Source organism: Cuculus canorus, chromosome 19 (genome assembly GCF_017976375.1).
Source record: "Cuculus canorus isolate bCucCan1 chromosome 19, bCucCan1.pri, whole genome shotgun sequence".
Lineage (NCBI taxonomy): Eukaryota > Metazoa > Chordata > Aves > Cuculiformes > Cuculidae > Cuculus > Cuculus canorus.
This window is the reverse complement of record NC_071419.1, coordinates 12184547-12202243: the sequence shown is the minus strand read 5'-3', so window position 1 is coordinate 12202243 and position 17697 is coordinate 12184547. Positions and strand designations below refer to the sequence as shown.

General features: G+C 56.1%; 1 protein-coding gene across 1 annotated transcript; it reads right to left on the bottom strand.

The window, feature by feature from the left end:
• Positions 1 to 14503: 14503 nt before the first annotated feature.
• On the bottom strand, positions 14504 to 17697 carry NRARP (NOTCH regulated ankyrin repeat protein). Its single transcript, XM_009560732.2, has one exon. It carries the CDS (start codon positions 17554 to 17556, stop codon positions 17209 to 17211), a length of 348 nt encoding a protein of 115 aa, XP_009559027.2. The 5' UTR covers positions 17557 to 17697; the 3' UTR covers positions 14504 to 17208.

The following is a 17697-nucleotide window of genomic DNA, read 5'->3' as shown; positions in this document are numbered from 1 at the left end:
ATGCGCCCCTGCCCAGGGATGCTGAGGGCAGCTGAGCATCCCTTCACAAGCACATTTGCACGCCACATCTGGGGCGCCCTGGGGAGCGCGGGAGGGAGCTGGAAGCGGGCAGGGACCCCCTTTTACACCCCATCATCATCCCTCTCGGGTTTTCTTCCCTGGAGCAGCCCCCCGGTCTCCCTGCCCGAGCGCTGCCCCCGGCCCCGCGGCGCTAGAGGGCACCCGGCGGCAAGGAATGGACCGGCTGCCGCCCCGCTCTGCTCCCGCTGCTGCTCCTCTTCCCTCTCCCACTCCCCATTCCCACTCCCCACTCTGCACTCCCATCCCCATTCCCACCCTTTCTCCTGCTCCCACTCTGCTCCTGCTCCCCCTCCACTCCCCACTCCCGTTCCCACTCTCACTCCTGCTCCCACTCTCACTCTCACTCCCGTTCCCACTCTCACTCCCGCTCCCACTCTCACTCTCACTCCTGCTCCCTCTCCTGCTCCCCACTCCCAGTCCCACTCCCCAATCCTGCTCCTGCTCCTACTCCCCCGCCCCACTCCCTCTCTTACTCCCACTCTCTGCTCCCAACTCTACTCCCACTCCCCACACCCACTCCCTGCTTCCACTCCTGTTCCCTCTCCCGCTCCCCATTCCCACTCCCACTCTCACTCCCTCTCCCACTCTCAACTCCCATTCCTGCTCACCAGCTCTGGCCCCACTTCATCCCCACTCCTGCTCCCCTACCTCTCTCCCACTCCCTCTTCTTGCTCCCTCTTCCCACTCCTAATCCTGATTGCTCTTCCTACTCCCATTCCAGCTACCAGCTCCTGCTCCCAGTGAAAGGGGGGACCCCGCTGTGTCCCCTGGGGTGACCCTTCCTTCGGTGGCAGGAATGGGGCAGGGGCTGGGCAGAGATGGGGAATGGGAACTGGGAACGGGCAGGGATGGGCAGGAATGCCATGGGGAATGGGCAGGGATGGGCAAGGGGAACGGGCAGGAATGCCATGGGGAATGGACAGGGATGGGCTGGGAGAACAGATGCTGGGAGCTCTGCAAAGCCAACATCGCTGTTCCCTGCTGGCACCGGCTGGAGCCCCGTGCCCGGGGCAGCTGCCAGGGAATGGTTGGTGAGTCCAGGCTGGCTGACCATGCGCTGCCTGAGCAGGGATCAGGCCTTCCCATGGCCCTGTATGCCAAAAGTAACCAGCGATGGATCCAGGTGTGAGCGACACTGGTCACACACCTAAATATCCTCTTTGGGGACCAGCCCGCTTTCCTGGGAGAACAAGGGTCGCAGGCTGGGACCTGGTAGGGGAGGTAGGAGCAGGTGTGTTACCCTGACTGGCATCGGCCATCCTTCCCGTGGATGCTGCTCCGCTCCTCTTCTCCTGCTGCTGGTGCTGAGGGAGCAGAGGGATCTCTTCCCTCACAAAGGACAAGGGCTTGGAAAGCTGCAGGGCTGAGGATATCCAGCACGGTCCTCTCCTCTTCTGTACGCATGAATCCTAAATCACGGAATGCTTTGGGTTAGAAGGGACATCAAAGCCCATCCAGTTCCACCCCTGCCATGGATCAGGGGCTCCAAGTCCCATCCAACCTGGCCTTGAACACCTCCGGGAATGGGGCGGCCACCACTGCACTTGGGTACTGAAAGGCCATTACAAGGTCTCCCCACAGCCTTCTCTTCTTCAGGCTGAACAACCCCAACTCCCTCAGCCTGGCCTCATAGCAGAGGTGCTTTAGCCCTCAGATCATCTTCATGGCCTCCTCTGGACCCATTCCAACAGTTCCACATCCTTCTTATATTGAGAACTAGACACAATACTCCAGGTGGGGTCTCACAAGAGCCAAGTAGAGGGACAAGAAAAGCATCTTTGCTTGTGCTACAGAGCTTATCACTCCGAGAGGCTTCATTTACCGCCCCCACAGATGGGATCTCTACATCTGGACTGGAAGAAGCCCATCTGTATGGGGTGGTGATCACCCACCTCTACCATCTGGGTTTGCACATTCTCCAGCCTCACCTGGTATTTCCAAATGACTTTACTGTTCTCATCACATGCAATCTGAATGTTATATTTTTATTATCAGCGCCTGGGATTTTCAGCTGCAAAGATTTCTTCATGAACTTTCCCCTACCCTGTTCCATTCTATAGCGCCCTCCTCCCAGCCTGCCCCCTCCTCTGTCACTACTAGAAGCTGGGAGCTGGGGAATCACTACCTCAGTGGTGACCCTCCCTCCCCCAGGTCTCTGTCCTGGTGCACGGTGCCATCGTGTGCTGCCAAGCTTTCCATTTCTCCCAGCCCTGGTGTGAAAGCATTTGCCATTCTGCCCCGGCTCCCAGCTGTGCCCATACTCCGCAGCCTTCACTTCTGGTTCATGTCATGCTCTGAACTCTCTGAACATCCAAGGCACGGTTTCCCTCCCAAATACCTTTCTGTCCCAGAGCTGCGGTTCTGCTCCTGTCTCAGCCTGCCCAAGCTGTGGCCTGGGGAAGGGCTCTGTTTGCATTTGATCAGAGCTGGTCAAATTATGGGTTTAGAAGAACTGCAGTTGTGGTGCTAAAATCACAGCTGCCAGGAAGGGAGCTGGAGCTGCAGGGACACGGGCTGGGCTTTGGGGTGGTGTGTCCCACAGCCTCTCTGCCTGGGAACTGCATGGGATGGTCTTGCTCCACAGCAGGTTCCCTTTCTGTGCTCCACCAACCTGCTGCTCCTCTCTTCTTCACCTTCTCTTCTTCCTTCCCTTCCCTCCTGCTGGGTGCTCCTTACCTTGGGAGCTCTGCTCCTGCCCTGAGGTTTTTGAGGCCTCTCATCTGCGGCTGTGGTAGGGGGAGTCTGCGCCACGTATTGAGGATGACCACAACACAGCACTTGTGGGGCTGGTCAGGAGACATCTCAATCTCCCCTCTTGCAGCTCAAAACTGTTCCCCCTCATCCTATCCCTGCACTCCTTGATCCAGAGTCCCTCCCCAGCTTCCCTGGAGCCCCTTTTAGCACTGGAAGCTGCTCTAAAGGTCTCCCCAGAGCCTTCTCTTCTCCAGTCTGAACAACCCCAACTCTCTCAGCCTGTCCTTGTACAGGAGGCTCCAGCCCTCGGATCATCCCTGTGGCCTCCTCTGGACTTGCTGCAACAGGTCTATGTTCTTCCTGTGCTGTCTCCCCTGCTTCAGAGGCTGCCTGGTCTGCCAGGTGCTGCCTGAATCTCCTTGCACTGCCCTTTTAGCCCCATGCCAGCCTAGAGGGCGGGCAGGGATGGTGGTACAGGGTGGGCATGGAGAGGATTTGCAAGGACGCAGAGGCCATGGGACTACAGAAACCTCAGAGGCTGCTGCCTTGTGTCCCATGGGCCACAGGGAGCTTGGGAGCGCTGGAGGGCTGAGGTTGAGCTGCCAGCACATCTCTGGGAGGAACAGTTGAGCGTCCAGCAAAGGGCAGAGCAAAGCAGGGCAAAGTCTGGGCCAGGGAGGGAAGTGTAAACTGAATTGGGAGGCTGGGACAGGCAGGAATTGCCCCAGGCTTCTTCCCTCATCTTGGGGAAGGATGGGCACAAATGCCTCCTGCACTGCTCCTGATGCAGACACGCTGGGACTGGCTTCACCTGTAGCCCAGGTGCCGATGCCCTGCTCCTGAGGTGACCCCTGGCATCCACCACCCATCAGAGTTGGGTGGCAGCAGTGGACCTGCTGGGCGGCTGACCCGTGGCACGTGGCCCATGGTGGCCGGCGTCTCAAGGCTGGTGCTCACTCTCTCCTGTGTACAAGAGTCAGCAAGTGGGGTGGATGGCAGAGCAAGAGAGCTGCTGGGACAGAGCTGCGGGACGCCCCTGGGGTGGGCTGCATGGCTGTAGAGGGATGGGAGCTTCAGCTTGGGTGGAACCCACCCGACTGGGGTGGCACTGGAAGCAGGGTATCAGGGTGGAGGTGGCATGGCCATGTGTCACGTGTTGACACTCTTGAGTCAGGGTGGCAATGTGCTACTGGGAGCCCTGTGTGGGTGTGTGTGCTTCAAGCTGCACAGTCGCTGTGTCACCAGCTGGGAGCACCAGCCCGGGTGTCCCCGTGCCCAGCGATGTGGGGACACCAGCCCATCCATCCGCCCGGATCTGTGCGCACAGGTCCTTCTTCTGCTTGGCTGCCGGCCCCGGTGCTGCCCCCTCCACCCAAACCCCAGGAGATGCATCCTGGTGGGACGAAACCCCACGTCCGTGCATCCTGGTGGGACGAAGCCACCGTGTCCCCATCTTGGTGCCCAGTCTCCGAGCCACCTACTGCTCCGGCCCAGCCGTACAGATGGCTTTGCCGCCGTGCCGGGTCGCAGCCTCCACCCTCACGTGCGGCTGCTTTTTGTGTCCCTTCTCGCTGCGCGTCGGGCTCACCCCATCCCTGCCACCCCTCGCCGCCGCGGCCCCCGGCGCAGCCCCCACCGCAGCCAACCACACACACAAGTGAACTTTTCTGCGTTTTCCAGCAATTAAAAAGAATAAAGCAACAGTTGTCTCCAGGCAGGGCATGGATCCTGGTGACCCTGATTTTCTGTGTGGCTGGGCAGGGTGAATGGGGCTATTGAGACCCCGATGACTGGCATCTCCACTCCAGGATTGTCTCCCCTTCCAAGTCCCCCTCCCCTCGCCCTCCTCCTCCCTACCCTCCTCCCCGCTTTTAATTTCCTTCCTGGAGAGAGCTGCTCATCCCCTTCCCATTGGCCAAAGGCCTGAAAGGGAATGGAGGAGACAAGGGAAGGATTAAAGACGCTCTGCTTAGGAGCAGGCAGCCTGAATACAAGATGCACCGGCTGGGAAAGAATGGGGGCTTAGTGGGGCACCAGATCAGACCCGCCTCCGCCGCATTCAGCCCGACCTGCATTCCTGCATCGCTAAGCAGGGACCTTTCTCCCAAGCCGACCCATCAGAGGGACACCCCGGACCCCTGTCTCACCTGCCAATACAGGTGGACCTTCCTGGGATGGTCCCACCACTCTGCAGCCACACTGCGGGACAGCAGGACCAGGGGCTTGCAGGTCCCCTGTGAGGATGAGGAGGTATCGGGGATGTCCCTTGGACCAGTCTGGGGGCGATGTGGGGCGATGTGGGTCTCCAGGATGTGCACAGCCCTCGCCCCAGGAGACCTATGGGCCTCATCCTGTGGGGGTGGATTTTAAGGCAGGAAGGCTGGAGCCTGCAGCAGTCAGGGCTGTGCTTGTCCTCCTGGAAAAGGGCTGGGGCACTTCCAGCCATACCGCCAAAGGTGTTGGTGCCCCACTGATTGTCAACCATGGGCAGCCACAAAAGATTCCTCATAAACTCCATAGGTGTTCATTGCCCTGCTCAGGGCCTCCTGCAGCCATGCACTTCAGGGTGCAGGTGGTGCACGGTGGCTTGCATCTATCCCTCCCACTGATCTCGCTCACCGCAGACCACCAATGTGTGTGATGAAGGAGTTGCCACACTCCAGTCCTTGGGCTGCTCCAGGGGCAGGTCTGGGGCAGCGGGGGGATTTTGCTGGTCCTTGGGAGGGGCTTGGGCAGAGGGAGATGGTGGAGCCTGGGCTCAAGGTCACACTGGGAGCAGGGACCTCCAAGGGCGATGGTGATGATGCTCACCTATCACTGACGCAGCCCATGGGGAGTCACCAAGGTGCAGGACTGTGCTGCCGGCAGCATCTGGGGCTTTTTATGCCTCCGTGGCAGGTTGATCCTTGCAGGTGAAGAGCAGCACAGCAGCCCTGGGTGTCACCAGGTCACATAGTACAGGATCAGTGCCCGATGCCTCTCACCCAAGGCCAGTCCTCTGAAGGTGGAGCAGCACAGCCCCTCCTCATGGTTAGAGTGCCAGGTTCATCCTTTGTGCTTGTACACAAGGGTTCCCCATGGCACAGAGGGTAACATCCGCCTTCTCTGTGAAGTGGGGATTGGCGGCTGAGACTCCTGGTGGAGCTGGTTTCCTTCACAGGACACAGAAAGCTGTTCTTGGAAACTTCTCCAGGTCCTTGGAGAGCTCTGTTTTCTGGAGGAACACATCACTGGTGGAGCCCAGCGAGGCCCTGAAGTGAGCGTGATATTTCCAGGCTGAGAAGCTGGTGGTCTGCGTTGGTGAGCCAGGATGGGGTGGGTCAGCAGAGCCCTACAGCCCTGAAGCATCAGCTGTGAAGGCTCCCCAGGGATCCCACACTGCAAGGAGCATCCTGGGAGCCCAAGTTCCCATGCAGGGAAGCACTTCAGGGCACCACACACAGAGCTTTGGGGCCCTGCGCTGCAGAGGCAGGGCACTGAGCTCCTGTGCCCTGTGTCCCAGGTAGTGGTTAATGTCATCTGAGGTTTCCTGAGGGTTGTCCTACCTCTTCCCCTCTTCTGAACTTGCTGGCCTGGTCCCTCACATATCCCAAAGCCATGCAGCACCTGCAATGGTCAGGATGGAGCCCTGGTGACCATGTGAACACAACTGCAGGAGCCCGGGGATGGGCAAGCACGTGGAAGTGTCCTGTCAGGGCAGCCTCCATCACCTTCCATACTCTTGATTGTATCGATACAGCCCATGATTCACGCACCAGAAGCCAGCCACTATGTGCCAACTGGGATGCACTGGAGTGCCCAGGAAGTCTGTGCAAGTCTGGGAGATGGGATGGCCTCCAAAGCCTGGGGCAGAGACCAGGCAGGACACGTAAAGACACCTAAAGCAGCAGAAGGAGCTTAGGTGTAACTGCTGTCATCCCTCTTCTGGTTCTCCAGGCTGCAAAGGAGCCCAGACACCACCTCGGGTGGACACCTGGTGGTTAGAGCCGAACCTCACTCTACTGACAAAGCTGCACAGTCAGGGTGCCAGTTACTGCCGCTTCCTAAGCAACACCTGTGGCCATCACAGTGTCCAGGGTCCAGCTGGCATCACTCAGACTGCTTCAATCCTCACACACTCAAACCCATGGTTTAAAAACATTTTCCGATATTTGGTACGGAAAGCCCCATCTCCTGGGTAGGACATTGGTACCAGAGCAGAACGTGAACTCTTCCTGGACGTGCATCTCCATTTCCATAACACAAGTCAGAAAAATAAATTTCCCTTCTATTCCTCCTCCAGAGAAGAGTCACATCCCTTGAGGCATCCCACCACCCACTGCCAGCCTCAACAGTTGACATGGAGCTCACCTCCACGCCCACCTCCACCACCCTGTCCTCTTGCTCCGAAGACAAGCTCCGTGGTCTTTGCACCAGGAAGGTGCTCTGTCTCTAGAGCAAAATAAGCAAAATCGGTAGGAAAGAATCAAAATTTTGGCATAAGAACCTCTATTTTCAGCGTGAGGCACCTGCCTCACTGGGTAAGCACCCACTGTGGTGTGGCAGAGGCGGTGGCTCCTCACTCAGGGGCTGGTGGGCACGTCGCAGTGATCCTCGGCTGTGCCCAGCCCTGCAGGAACCCTCTTCCTTCTCACTCTTCATCAAGTGTGTCCAGGTCCTGGAGTTTGTCCAGAGAAAGGCAACAAAGCTGGGGAAGTGGCTGGAAAACAAGGCTTTTGAGAGGTGGCTGAGGGACCTGGGGCTGTTTAGCCTTGAGAAAAGGAGCCTGAGGGGAGACCTCATTACTCTCTCTGACTGACTGAAAGGAGGTTGCAGGGTGATAGGTGTTGGTCTCTTCTTCCAAGTGACAGGCAATGGGACGGGAGAGAATGGCCTCAAGTTGCACCAGGGCAGGTTCAGATTAGACATCAGGAAAAAATTCTTCACCAAAAGGGTTCTCGGGCACTGTCAGAGGCTGCCCAGGGCGGGGGTGGAGTCCCCATCCCTGGAGATGTTTAAAAGATGGGTGGACAAGGTGCTCGGGGATCTGGTTTAGTGGACAGAGATAGTTGGGTGATCTTAGTGGCCTTTTCCAATCTAGCGATTCAACGATTCTATGACTAGGAGCCCACTGGGACTCTGTGGGATATCTTCGCCACCCTAAGACTTGGGTGTCCCCATTGCCCAGGCACTGCCATAACGCTCCCCAGCACCACCAACGGGCAGGAGACACGGGGTCCTCACCTCGTTGCATCCCCAGATTCCCCCACCCCATGCGGTTCCCATCCAACCCCCCGGCGGGTGCCCATGCTGCTGGCACAAACCAGGAGCCCCAACCCAATGGTGGAGCCCAGGGGTCCCAGGTGGGGGAGAAACCTGGAATACAAGGTGAAAGGCAACTCCTTTCCCTTTGTGGTGGCCGGGGCCTTTTGTTCCTCTACTGCCATGCCAAGGAGCTGGAGCCTGGTGTTTCCCAGCCCGCCGCAGCCTGGCAGGGATGGAGAGCCCTTCCCTCACCAGGCTGGGATGGAGAGGGACCATGGGGCTTTCTCTTTAATGCAATGCTATGAATACTCAGGGTCTTTCTGCTCGCTGTTTAATGGATTTGAATGTGAAAAGGTGGTGGAATTGGGAAGAGGGGAAGAGAAGGGGGAGGCCAGGCCTCTTTGTTCGGGGATGCTGCTCCAGCCTTGGATTTATTTAGCATTTGGAGGGCTCTGGGGTCTTTTTCTCCTCCGCAGCCACTGCAAAAGCTCGCTCCCTTTTCTGCCTCATGCTTATTAGCATAGCAGCTGCTCGGAGAGGGGCTAGGCAGGAGAAAAGGACAGAGGCGGCCGGGAAATGAATAGGAGGGGAAAAAAATAGCTTAAAAGGACAGAGGCTTTGAATGAGGGGGAGTGGGGAGTGGAAAAGGGGATGGGGGCGGCTCGGAGTTGTCACCGTAGCTGTGAATGTGAGCTGGGTGAAATGCGAAGACCCAGTGGGGACAGTGGCCTCGGCCAGGTGCTGTGCAGGGGACGAGGGGCTGATCCTGCCTTTGCAGGGTGAAGCCAGGGCAGCTCATGGGGAGGTGCAAGGCAGGGGGTGCTGAGCCCTCAGCATCCCCTACCCAGAGCCCCGCTGCCTCGGGCCACCCTGCACCCCTCTTCTTGCACAGATTCGGGGTGCCCAGAGCCCTGCGGCTGGTGGACTTCAAAACTGAAACATCCAGGGAGAATTCCCAGCAAGCATCGCAGCAGCTCCCAAAGGTGCTGGGCTGCTGCAGGACCCTTCTCTGCTCCGTGGGGCTGGCTGGGCATGGGATGGGGCAGCAGGGGAAGACCCCGGGCACGCAGGCAAATACACAGCCTGTGCCTCCAGCTCCCCAGCAGAGCCCTCCAGCCACTGGATAACTGAATGATTTAGGCATAATTAAAGGAAATCAGGTGTCCAGGGAGCTTGTGACCACTCCTATCCCTACTAGTGGAGGGATGACCATGCTGAGACATCCCAGCAGGAACTCTCTGAGTTAGCAGGTGGGATGGGCAGAGGTCTGGTCCTGGGCAGAAAACCTGGGAGAGGTCTGGGCACATTTGGAGGCTGGTGGTCACCTGTGCTGTGAGGGATCATAGAATAATGGAATGGTTTGAGTTGGAAGGGACCTCAAAGATCATTTAATTCCAACTCCCTGCCATGGGCAGGGACATCTCCTGCTGGATCAGGTTGCTCAAGGTCCCATCCAACCTGGCCTTGAACATGAATGACATTGATGTTGACTGGACAGAGATAGGAAGGGGTTGTTCAGCTGAAGAAAACAAGAACTGAGGTAGCAGTGCACTCCAGGGGATGGGAGGAGGCTTCTGGGATGAGAAGAGGCTGCTGGGATAAGAGGAAGCCCCAGAGATGTGGTTTCTGGGCAGAGGCTCTCTGTGGTTGTAGAATCCATTTGGGGCCAAGGAGGCTCCTTGTTGTGCCCTCGCCTCTCAGGGCATACACCCTCTGCCCCAGGCTGCTGGGGGATGCTCACTGGGTCAGCCCTGCTTCTCCAGGCTGCACGAGAGTGGCTGGATGCATCCCCATGCTGGGCTGTCTCTGGTCCTCCCCACCAGGGAGGACATCAGGAGAAACTCCTTCACCGAAGGGGTTCTCAGCACTGGCAGAGGCTGCCCAGGGAGGGGGTGGAGTCCCAATCCCTGGAAGGGCTTAAAAGATGGGTAGATGAAGTGCTCGGGGATCTGATTTAGTAGTGGACACGGACAGTTGGATTTCATGAACTCAAAGGTCTTTTCCAACTCAGGGATTCTATGATTCTGTGATCCTGCCCAGGATGAATATGAAGCTGTTTGGTGCTGGGCTGCATGAGAGATGAGGAGGATGGATTTGTCAGTGAGTAAGCGCTGGCTGTGGCCGAGGACAGCCCACCATGCGCTGCCCAGATGGAGACACTGGAGCTGAGGCTCATCGATGGGTTTCTGCTCCCAGCAGCTCCAGCAGCAATACCGCACTCCTCCACACTGCCAGGGCTGCTGCCCAGACCAGGAGGGGAAGGGGGAACCTCTGCCTAAATAGCAGCAGGAGGACATCTCCTGCTCAGCCAGGCCAAGATCTGCCACCTTGCGAGGGTACCGCCGGAGGTGCTGCTCTCCTTGCCCTGCCCTCAGAGGCCATCCCAGCCACAGAACCCTGTTTGATTCAGGACCAGGAGTTTCCTACTGTAATAGTTGTCCCAGCCACCCCCCAGCCTGTCATCCATCCAGCAGGCCACAGCTTTGCCTCTGTCCATTCTTTTACCCATTCCTCTGTCCATTTGCCTCTATTCCCTCATCCTTCCCCAACCACCCCCCATCACTCCATTCCTCCATCCCTCCATGTCCCCAATGATCCCTCCAAACACCCCCATCCCTCCATTCCTCCATCTCTCCATGTCCCTAATGATCTCCCCACCCCTCTCCAGCTGTTCCCCATCCCTTCCCAACCACTCCCCATCCTCCATTCCTCCATCCCTCCATGTCCCCGCTGACCCCCGAGCCGTTCCCCACCCCTTCCCAGCCAGCCCTCTGTCCAAGCAGCCACCTCCAGACACAAGCCCCATCCACTGTCCTCCCCAGAACAAACCAAACCAAGGTGTTGTCCCATTAGCTATTTCTTCAGGGTCAGGAAGAGAAACCTGCTCACACGAGAAGCCAAAAACTACATTGCACCTGCAAGTTTGCATCCAACCTGGTGTCAGAGCAGAGGTCACCTCTTCCTGGCACCTCATGCTGGGCACCCAAGAGACAGCTGCCCGTGGGGACACAAGCCCTGAAGAGTTTCTGGGGAAAGAAGACGTTTCTCCTGCCCACAGTGAGGAGCCGTGTCATTCCCTGCCACCAAGGAGAAGCAGGTGCTGCCTGCGTTCCCTGTGTTGCATCCCTGGGGTGACACAGCCCAGAGCACGGATATCTGCAGAGTGGTAACAATTTAGGGCACAGGGTCTTGGTGCTGAAATCCCTGTGCCCACCTTGTGGCAGGGTGTGAGGACTGTGCTCCCTGCAGGAACGCCCCACACCAGCTCCGTGCCACGGGAATGGGATGGCCAGCTCCAGCACCATAGAATCATAGAATGGTTTCAGTTGGAAGGAACCTTAAGGATCATCTAATTCCAACCCTCCTGCCATGGGCAGGGACACCTCTCACTGGATCAGGCTGCTCAAGGCTCTTCCAACGTGGCCTTGAACACCTCCAGGGATGGGGCAGCCACAGCTTCCCTGGGCAACCTGGGCCAGGGCCTCCCCACCCTCATTGTGAAGAAATTCCTCCTTATATCCAGTCTAAATCTGCCCCTCTCCAATTTATAGCCATTAATTAATTAATTCTAACCAGCATGGGTAGGATCCTGGGAGCCATGACCTTTGCGTTGAGACTGAGCACCAAACACCACAGCAGCACCGGGCCAGCAGCAAAATGAGTTGCAACCAGGAGCGGTCCCATCCTGCATGATGTCCTGTGGACCCCCCAGTGCTGCCAACTGCCACCCCACCTCTGACGATGGGGATGGAGCCCAGAAAGCATCAAGAGTGGACAGAATACGGAGGCTGGAGAAGGGGCCAGCCTGGCCGGACGGATCGAGCTGCTGGCTCCTCCCCGGCACCAAACAGTGGTCGATTGTGATTTTTTCTTTAAAAAAAGGTAACTCCCATTGGGATCCGCAGGCTGTGGCATTATCATAGTCATACAAGCGCCCAACAAAGCATCTATTTAAAATGTCCTGAATTTTGATTACAGCCCGTCCCCTCTCGCTCGCCTGCTCGCCGTCATTCTTTCTCATTCATTACTTACTGTGTTAAGCTCCCTGAAATTCAAATAAAATCCCACCTCCTCCCCCCTCCCCATCCATATGCATTGGGCGATTCAGCTCTGATGGCTGCGCTTGACGGATGAAGGGCAATAGAAGAGAAGACAAAGCTGTCAAACCTCACCGGGCTGTGTTGACTTCCCATCGCCCCCGCGGCCGGAGGGGAGCCCGATCCATCTGGTTTGGAGTCAGTAGCACAAACAAAAGCAAAAGACAATGGCAGGAAGCACTTGAAAGTTCAAATTCTTGCTTTGGTTTCTCTTGGAACAACAGCACCTACGTAATGCGGCAGGCGGACAATAACGCGGAGCCAGGGCCACGCAAAAATGCCAGAAGAATGCGCTTACGCCACCGAACACTCCAGTATTTTTGTGTTATTGGAATAAAAATAGAAAAAGGAAAAAAAAAATAAAAGGGGGGGGGGAAGCAAGTCTTTGGAGTTCCTAGATTTCTTGGACAGGGTTTCTGTAGAGAGGACAGTTGGGATGCGAGCTGGCTGTGGGTTGCGCAGGGTGCCCGGAGCTGCCTCGGGGCTGGGGTTCGGCTGCACGCTTGGAGCATCCCGGCTGCTGCACGTGGGAGCCCAGGAACATGGGATGGTATCGCGGGCGCTGGGCTTGGCCCCAGGAGGGTGTGATTTGTGTTCACCGCCCAGCCCAAACTCCCTGCAGAGGGGCTGCCACAGAGCCCTGCCCGCTGGCTCCGTCTTTGCCCCGGGGAGGAAGGTGCTGTGTGCAGGAATGTTGTGTTTCTTTGGAAAACGCCATCCTTGAGGTCCTGGCTGGTCCGGCCTCGCTGGCAGAGACCCTGGGCCAAGGTGAATGGTGAGGAGTGCTGGGGCTGAGGAGCCCTGGCGGTGAGCCGAGCCCTGCGGTGACCCACAGCAGGTGCCGGGATGAGACTTTGCAGCACTCCAAGCCAGGGGGAGCAGCACCTGTGGGTAGGACCCTGTGGTCCCCAGCCCTGCGGACCACCCTGATGGCCAGAGGGTTGGTGGCACTCGCTGGTGGGTCAGTGTCACACAGTGGCCGAGCGGGACAAGGCCACACCACGGCAGGAGAAGGAAGCGATGCTCACCCTGTCTGCATCTCATAGACTTGGCCATGGCTCTCAGCTCTGCGAGACCCCCAGTGACAAACCCAACGGGACCACCAGTGTTTGCAACAGATGGTTTTGGCACCGTCACCTTTTTTTACCTGCTTGAAACCAGCCGGGTTGGTCGGTGCTTGTCCTTTCCATGCTGGCTGCTGCCTGGGTGGGCTGATGTCCCCAGGGCACCCCAGGGCAGCCGGCTGTGTCCGTCCCCGTCACCATCCCATGCTGGCAGTGGACGGCACAGGGCTTGGCACATCAGAGTGGACGTTGGCCAACCTGTAAGGGTCACACTGAGCCTTTTCTCCATGTTTCCTCCCCGCTGCCATTTGCAGGACACGGCTCTGGCATCCTTGGGAACCCATATCACGGAGCCAAACCGGGCACAGAACACATTTCCTGGGGATTTTGGCATGTTTCCAGAGCCGTAAAATTATTGATGTAGGAAAAGCCTCATCCAAAAAAACAGGCTGGTGCCAGCGAGGGAGGTTTGCCCTCAACCTGCCTCCGGAGCTGCAGGCAGAGCCCGGCCAGTGCAGGCGTGGGGCTGCCACTGCTTTTCCCACCTCCCAAAGTGGCCAAATCCTGCCTGGAAAGCCTCCAAAGGAGCAGGGCTCAGCCTGCTTTTGGGCACCAGCCTGCTCTGAGCCATGCAAGGGGAGGGGGCTGGAGCCCCCATGCCAATCCTCACCCCATGCCCCTTCCAGGAGGGGATTAAGCCATCTCTTTCCAGCTGGAGGTGTCCCCATCATCCCAGCCCAGGGCTTGGTGAGGATCAGGCCACCTCAAACCCTCCATGGGGCCCTGAGTGGGGTAAAAAGAGCTGGGGAAGGATTGCGGGGAGCCAAGTGGTGCCCCATCCCAGGTTGAATGGGACTTTGAGCCCCCTGATCCGGTGGGAGGTGTCCCTGCTCATGGCAGGGGGTGGGACTGGGTGGGCTTTGAGGTCCCTTCCAACTCAAACCATCCCATAATTCTATGATCGCTGCTGCTGGGATGGAGCCACAGCAGGTCCCACCCCCCTCCCTCAGGGCAGGTGTTTCCTTAGGACCCTCTAATGTCCCACCCAACCCTCACCTTTCCACCTTCCTCCAAACACAGGGATGGAGCAAACCAGGACATCACCCCAACCCCAGGAGTTTCCTCCAACTCCAAGCCCCCCAACCCCCACCCCAGCCATCACCTTTAAGGGCTGAACCCCAGAAGAGCTGCAGGTTCAGACCCCAAAACGGAGGCTGCGCACCCCAGAACCCCGGGAGAAAGAACAAACAGAAAAAGCCATTTTTATTATTTTTTTTTTTTTTTATAAAAAGATCAATGAAAAATTTATTTATAAATTTCGCACTCTGGGGCTACACGTCTCTATCTTACACTCAGGAATATGCTGTACTGTACAGACTTTATCCAGTTAGAAATGATCATATAGTGACCCACATACAGCTTCAATATAAGCCTAGAAATTCTTAACATTAATTAACATAATTAAAAAAGGTATTCGCATCTAAAGAAAAATCTACAGAAAAACTCCTTTCTGGAGCAATCTGTGCATCAGCTTCAATGTCTGCTTATTTCACTGACATTATCAATATATTCTTCTTACAAAAATAATAATAATTAATTAAAAAGATGACTGCCAGAAGGCGACCAGTCATGCACAAAGGAGCCTCCCCCACCTGCCTCTTTTATTTTCTCTTGTACTCCCCGTTTTGGCGTGAAGGGTCAGCAGCACGATGAGCCAACAAGGGGGATGGGGGGGACCCTCATTTCGATCGGAATCAAATCTGCATCCCTTTTACTTCTCAGGATCAAGAGAGATGGGGGGTGTGGGGGTTGCATAGAAAAATTGAAACTCTAGGGACTAGGGAGGGCAGCAGCTTTTCAGTACAATACAAAAGGGATGTAAAAATACATCAACTCACAATTTCAGAGCAAACCCCCTTCCCCAACGGACAGTTTCCCAAAAATCTCAGCATGTCTAAAGCTCCAGGAAGCTGGAAAGGAACAATACTTTTCTGAAACAACTCACCCAGCAATTCACACAGGAGATTCACAGTCTTAATAGGTATTTTATAAAAATATAAATATGGGTTACATCATGTTGTCTTTACAACACTGGACAGAGCTCCCTTTAGACTGGGTTTATAACCAAGATTTCTTTTTAAAATCCATCTAGAACTTGGCTTTACAATACACTTTTTAATACCATGTCATAAATGTTATGACATTTCATTGTGGCAAATCCATTTAGGCAAAAAAAAAAAAATAATATATATATAAATGTGCAACCATCTGGTAACGATGATAAAACCTCGCTAGAAAAGATCTTGTTCCCACCCCGTAACCATCGCACAGAAGCACCAGGGGAAGCGCTAGACACCCCCTTCCATGCTCACAGAAAGGCTTCGGCCAAGCAGTTCCTTGCGAGTTACAGCATTGACAGTAGGCGCTTTCGACAGGGCTTGCCTTCTTTTTCCTTCTTTCAATCTGGAGCTTTGACAAAGTCATCTCAAATCATTGACGTGGAGCAAACCAAAACCAAACTGCAGGTGAAACCGTCCGAGACAAAGCAGAACATTCAGTGCAATGGGAAATCATCACGGCAGACTCAAGTTTTGTTTTAGTTTTAAGACTACGAACAAAAATAAAGAAAAAAGGCATATTTCCCAAACCATATTTTTTGAAACACTCACCACTAGCTTCAAACAAGCCCAGGTTCACAATCTTCACCCACAAATATATACATACATGATAAATAGTTAAGACACAACCCAAATAAACCAGCAGGTAACTAATTTTCTTTTTTTTTGTTTTTAATCGGTACGGTTTGGATGCAGGGAGCAAGAAAGGAAAGAGCGGGGAGACGGCAGTGATACGGATGGTTTTAGTGCAGACGAAGAGAAGAGGGCTGAAAGACCAGCGGGAGAAAGGAGACTTCTGAAATCTTCCGCATTTTCCCAATGGATGTTCTTGTGCCATAGCAATAAAAAAAAGCAGCATTTGCGATTATAGGTGCAGTCACTTCAAAATGCGCCTTCGGGTGTCTTCCTCTTCTTCCTCCCTTTCTTTTATAAATATATATATTCAGGCATATATATATAATATAAAAGGTGGGTGAATCTACACACGTCGAGTGAATCGTTTTGCATTGAGAAGTGTTATCCAAGTTTCACCACAAGGAAAAAAATAATCAGTTCCCAAGCTATTTTTCAGTAGTTTTCCGGCCTCTCCAGGCAGCAGAGAGCGCTCGCGCCCCTTCCCTGTGCAAAAGCAAATCCTCTGCTCTAGAGTCTGGGTCACTCGGTGGTTTTTCTTTAACAAGAAAAAAATAATAACAATTAAAAAAAAAAAAAAGTCCAGGATTTGCTAATCCCCCTTGACACACAAACCCAGAAGGATGCAATGTCTTTTCCTGGGATCTCACGCGTGCTGAACAGCTTCGAGGAGCGGGTGTGTGGGTTTTCTTCAAGACACCCCCCTCCCCAAAAAAAAAACACAACAAAACCAAACCAAAGCAAAAACCCCCAAGGTGAACGGAGACAAAAAAAAAAAAAAAAAGGAGCAATCGGGATGAGAGGAGCGGGTCGGTCTTGTTCCAATGGAGTCATCGGGGATGAAAACGCATCGGTGATGGGAAGACACGGGGAGATGCCAGAGGACGAGATGCCAGAGGAGGAGATGCCAGCTCTGCCGCTGCTCCCGGCCCGGGGGGACGCGGGTACCGGCAGCCCCGGGAGCCTTGAAATGAACTCGTTTCTGAGCCAGAATACTTTTGAAGTCGGAGGGAGCGAGGGGAGAGGGAAAGGGAGGATTAAATATTAGCGGGACTGGGGAGGGGACACACGGGGGGGAGCCTTTAAAGCATCTGACCAGATGTCAAACTGAAACCGTGAATACTGTGAGTGCAGCCGAGGTAGATGGAGGAGAAAAACGACCACGTTACAGTAGGAAAACGACCCTCGGAAGGCGGAGAGACCCGCCCCGAGGGCAGCAACGGGCGCTCGGGGTCCCGGGCGGGGCGGGAGCAGCTCGGGGGAGGTGGCGGGGCGGCATCACCGGGCGCCGGCCGAGTATTTGGCCTTGGTGATCAGGTAGAGGACGATGTCCTGGTGGCCCCCGAAGGCGGCGATGTGCAGGGCGCTCCAGCCGTCGCGGTTGGCCAGGCGGATGTCGGCGCCGAACTTGACGAGCAGCTTGACGAGCTCGAGGTTGCCGTCGATGACGGACTGGTGCAGCGCCGTCTGCCCCTCGGGCCCGAAGGAGTTGACGTTGAACTCGCAGTTGGTCATGTTCTGCAGCAGCGACTGCAGCTCCTTGGTGTTGCCGCGCCGCACCGCCTCCTGGAACACGCGCTGGCTGGGCGGCGGCGCCGCGCACGCCGACACCTCGCTCTGGCTCATACCGCCGCCCCGCCGCCCCGCATGGACGGCGCCGCCGCCTCCTCCGCCCGCCCGGGCATGCGGTGCTGCCTGCGGGGCCGCCGCGCTCCGCCCGCCCCGCGCCGCGCCCGCGCCGCTCTGAGCGGAGCCGCCGCGCGCCGC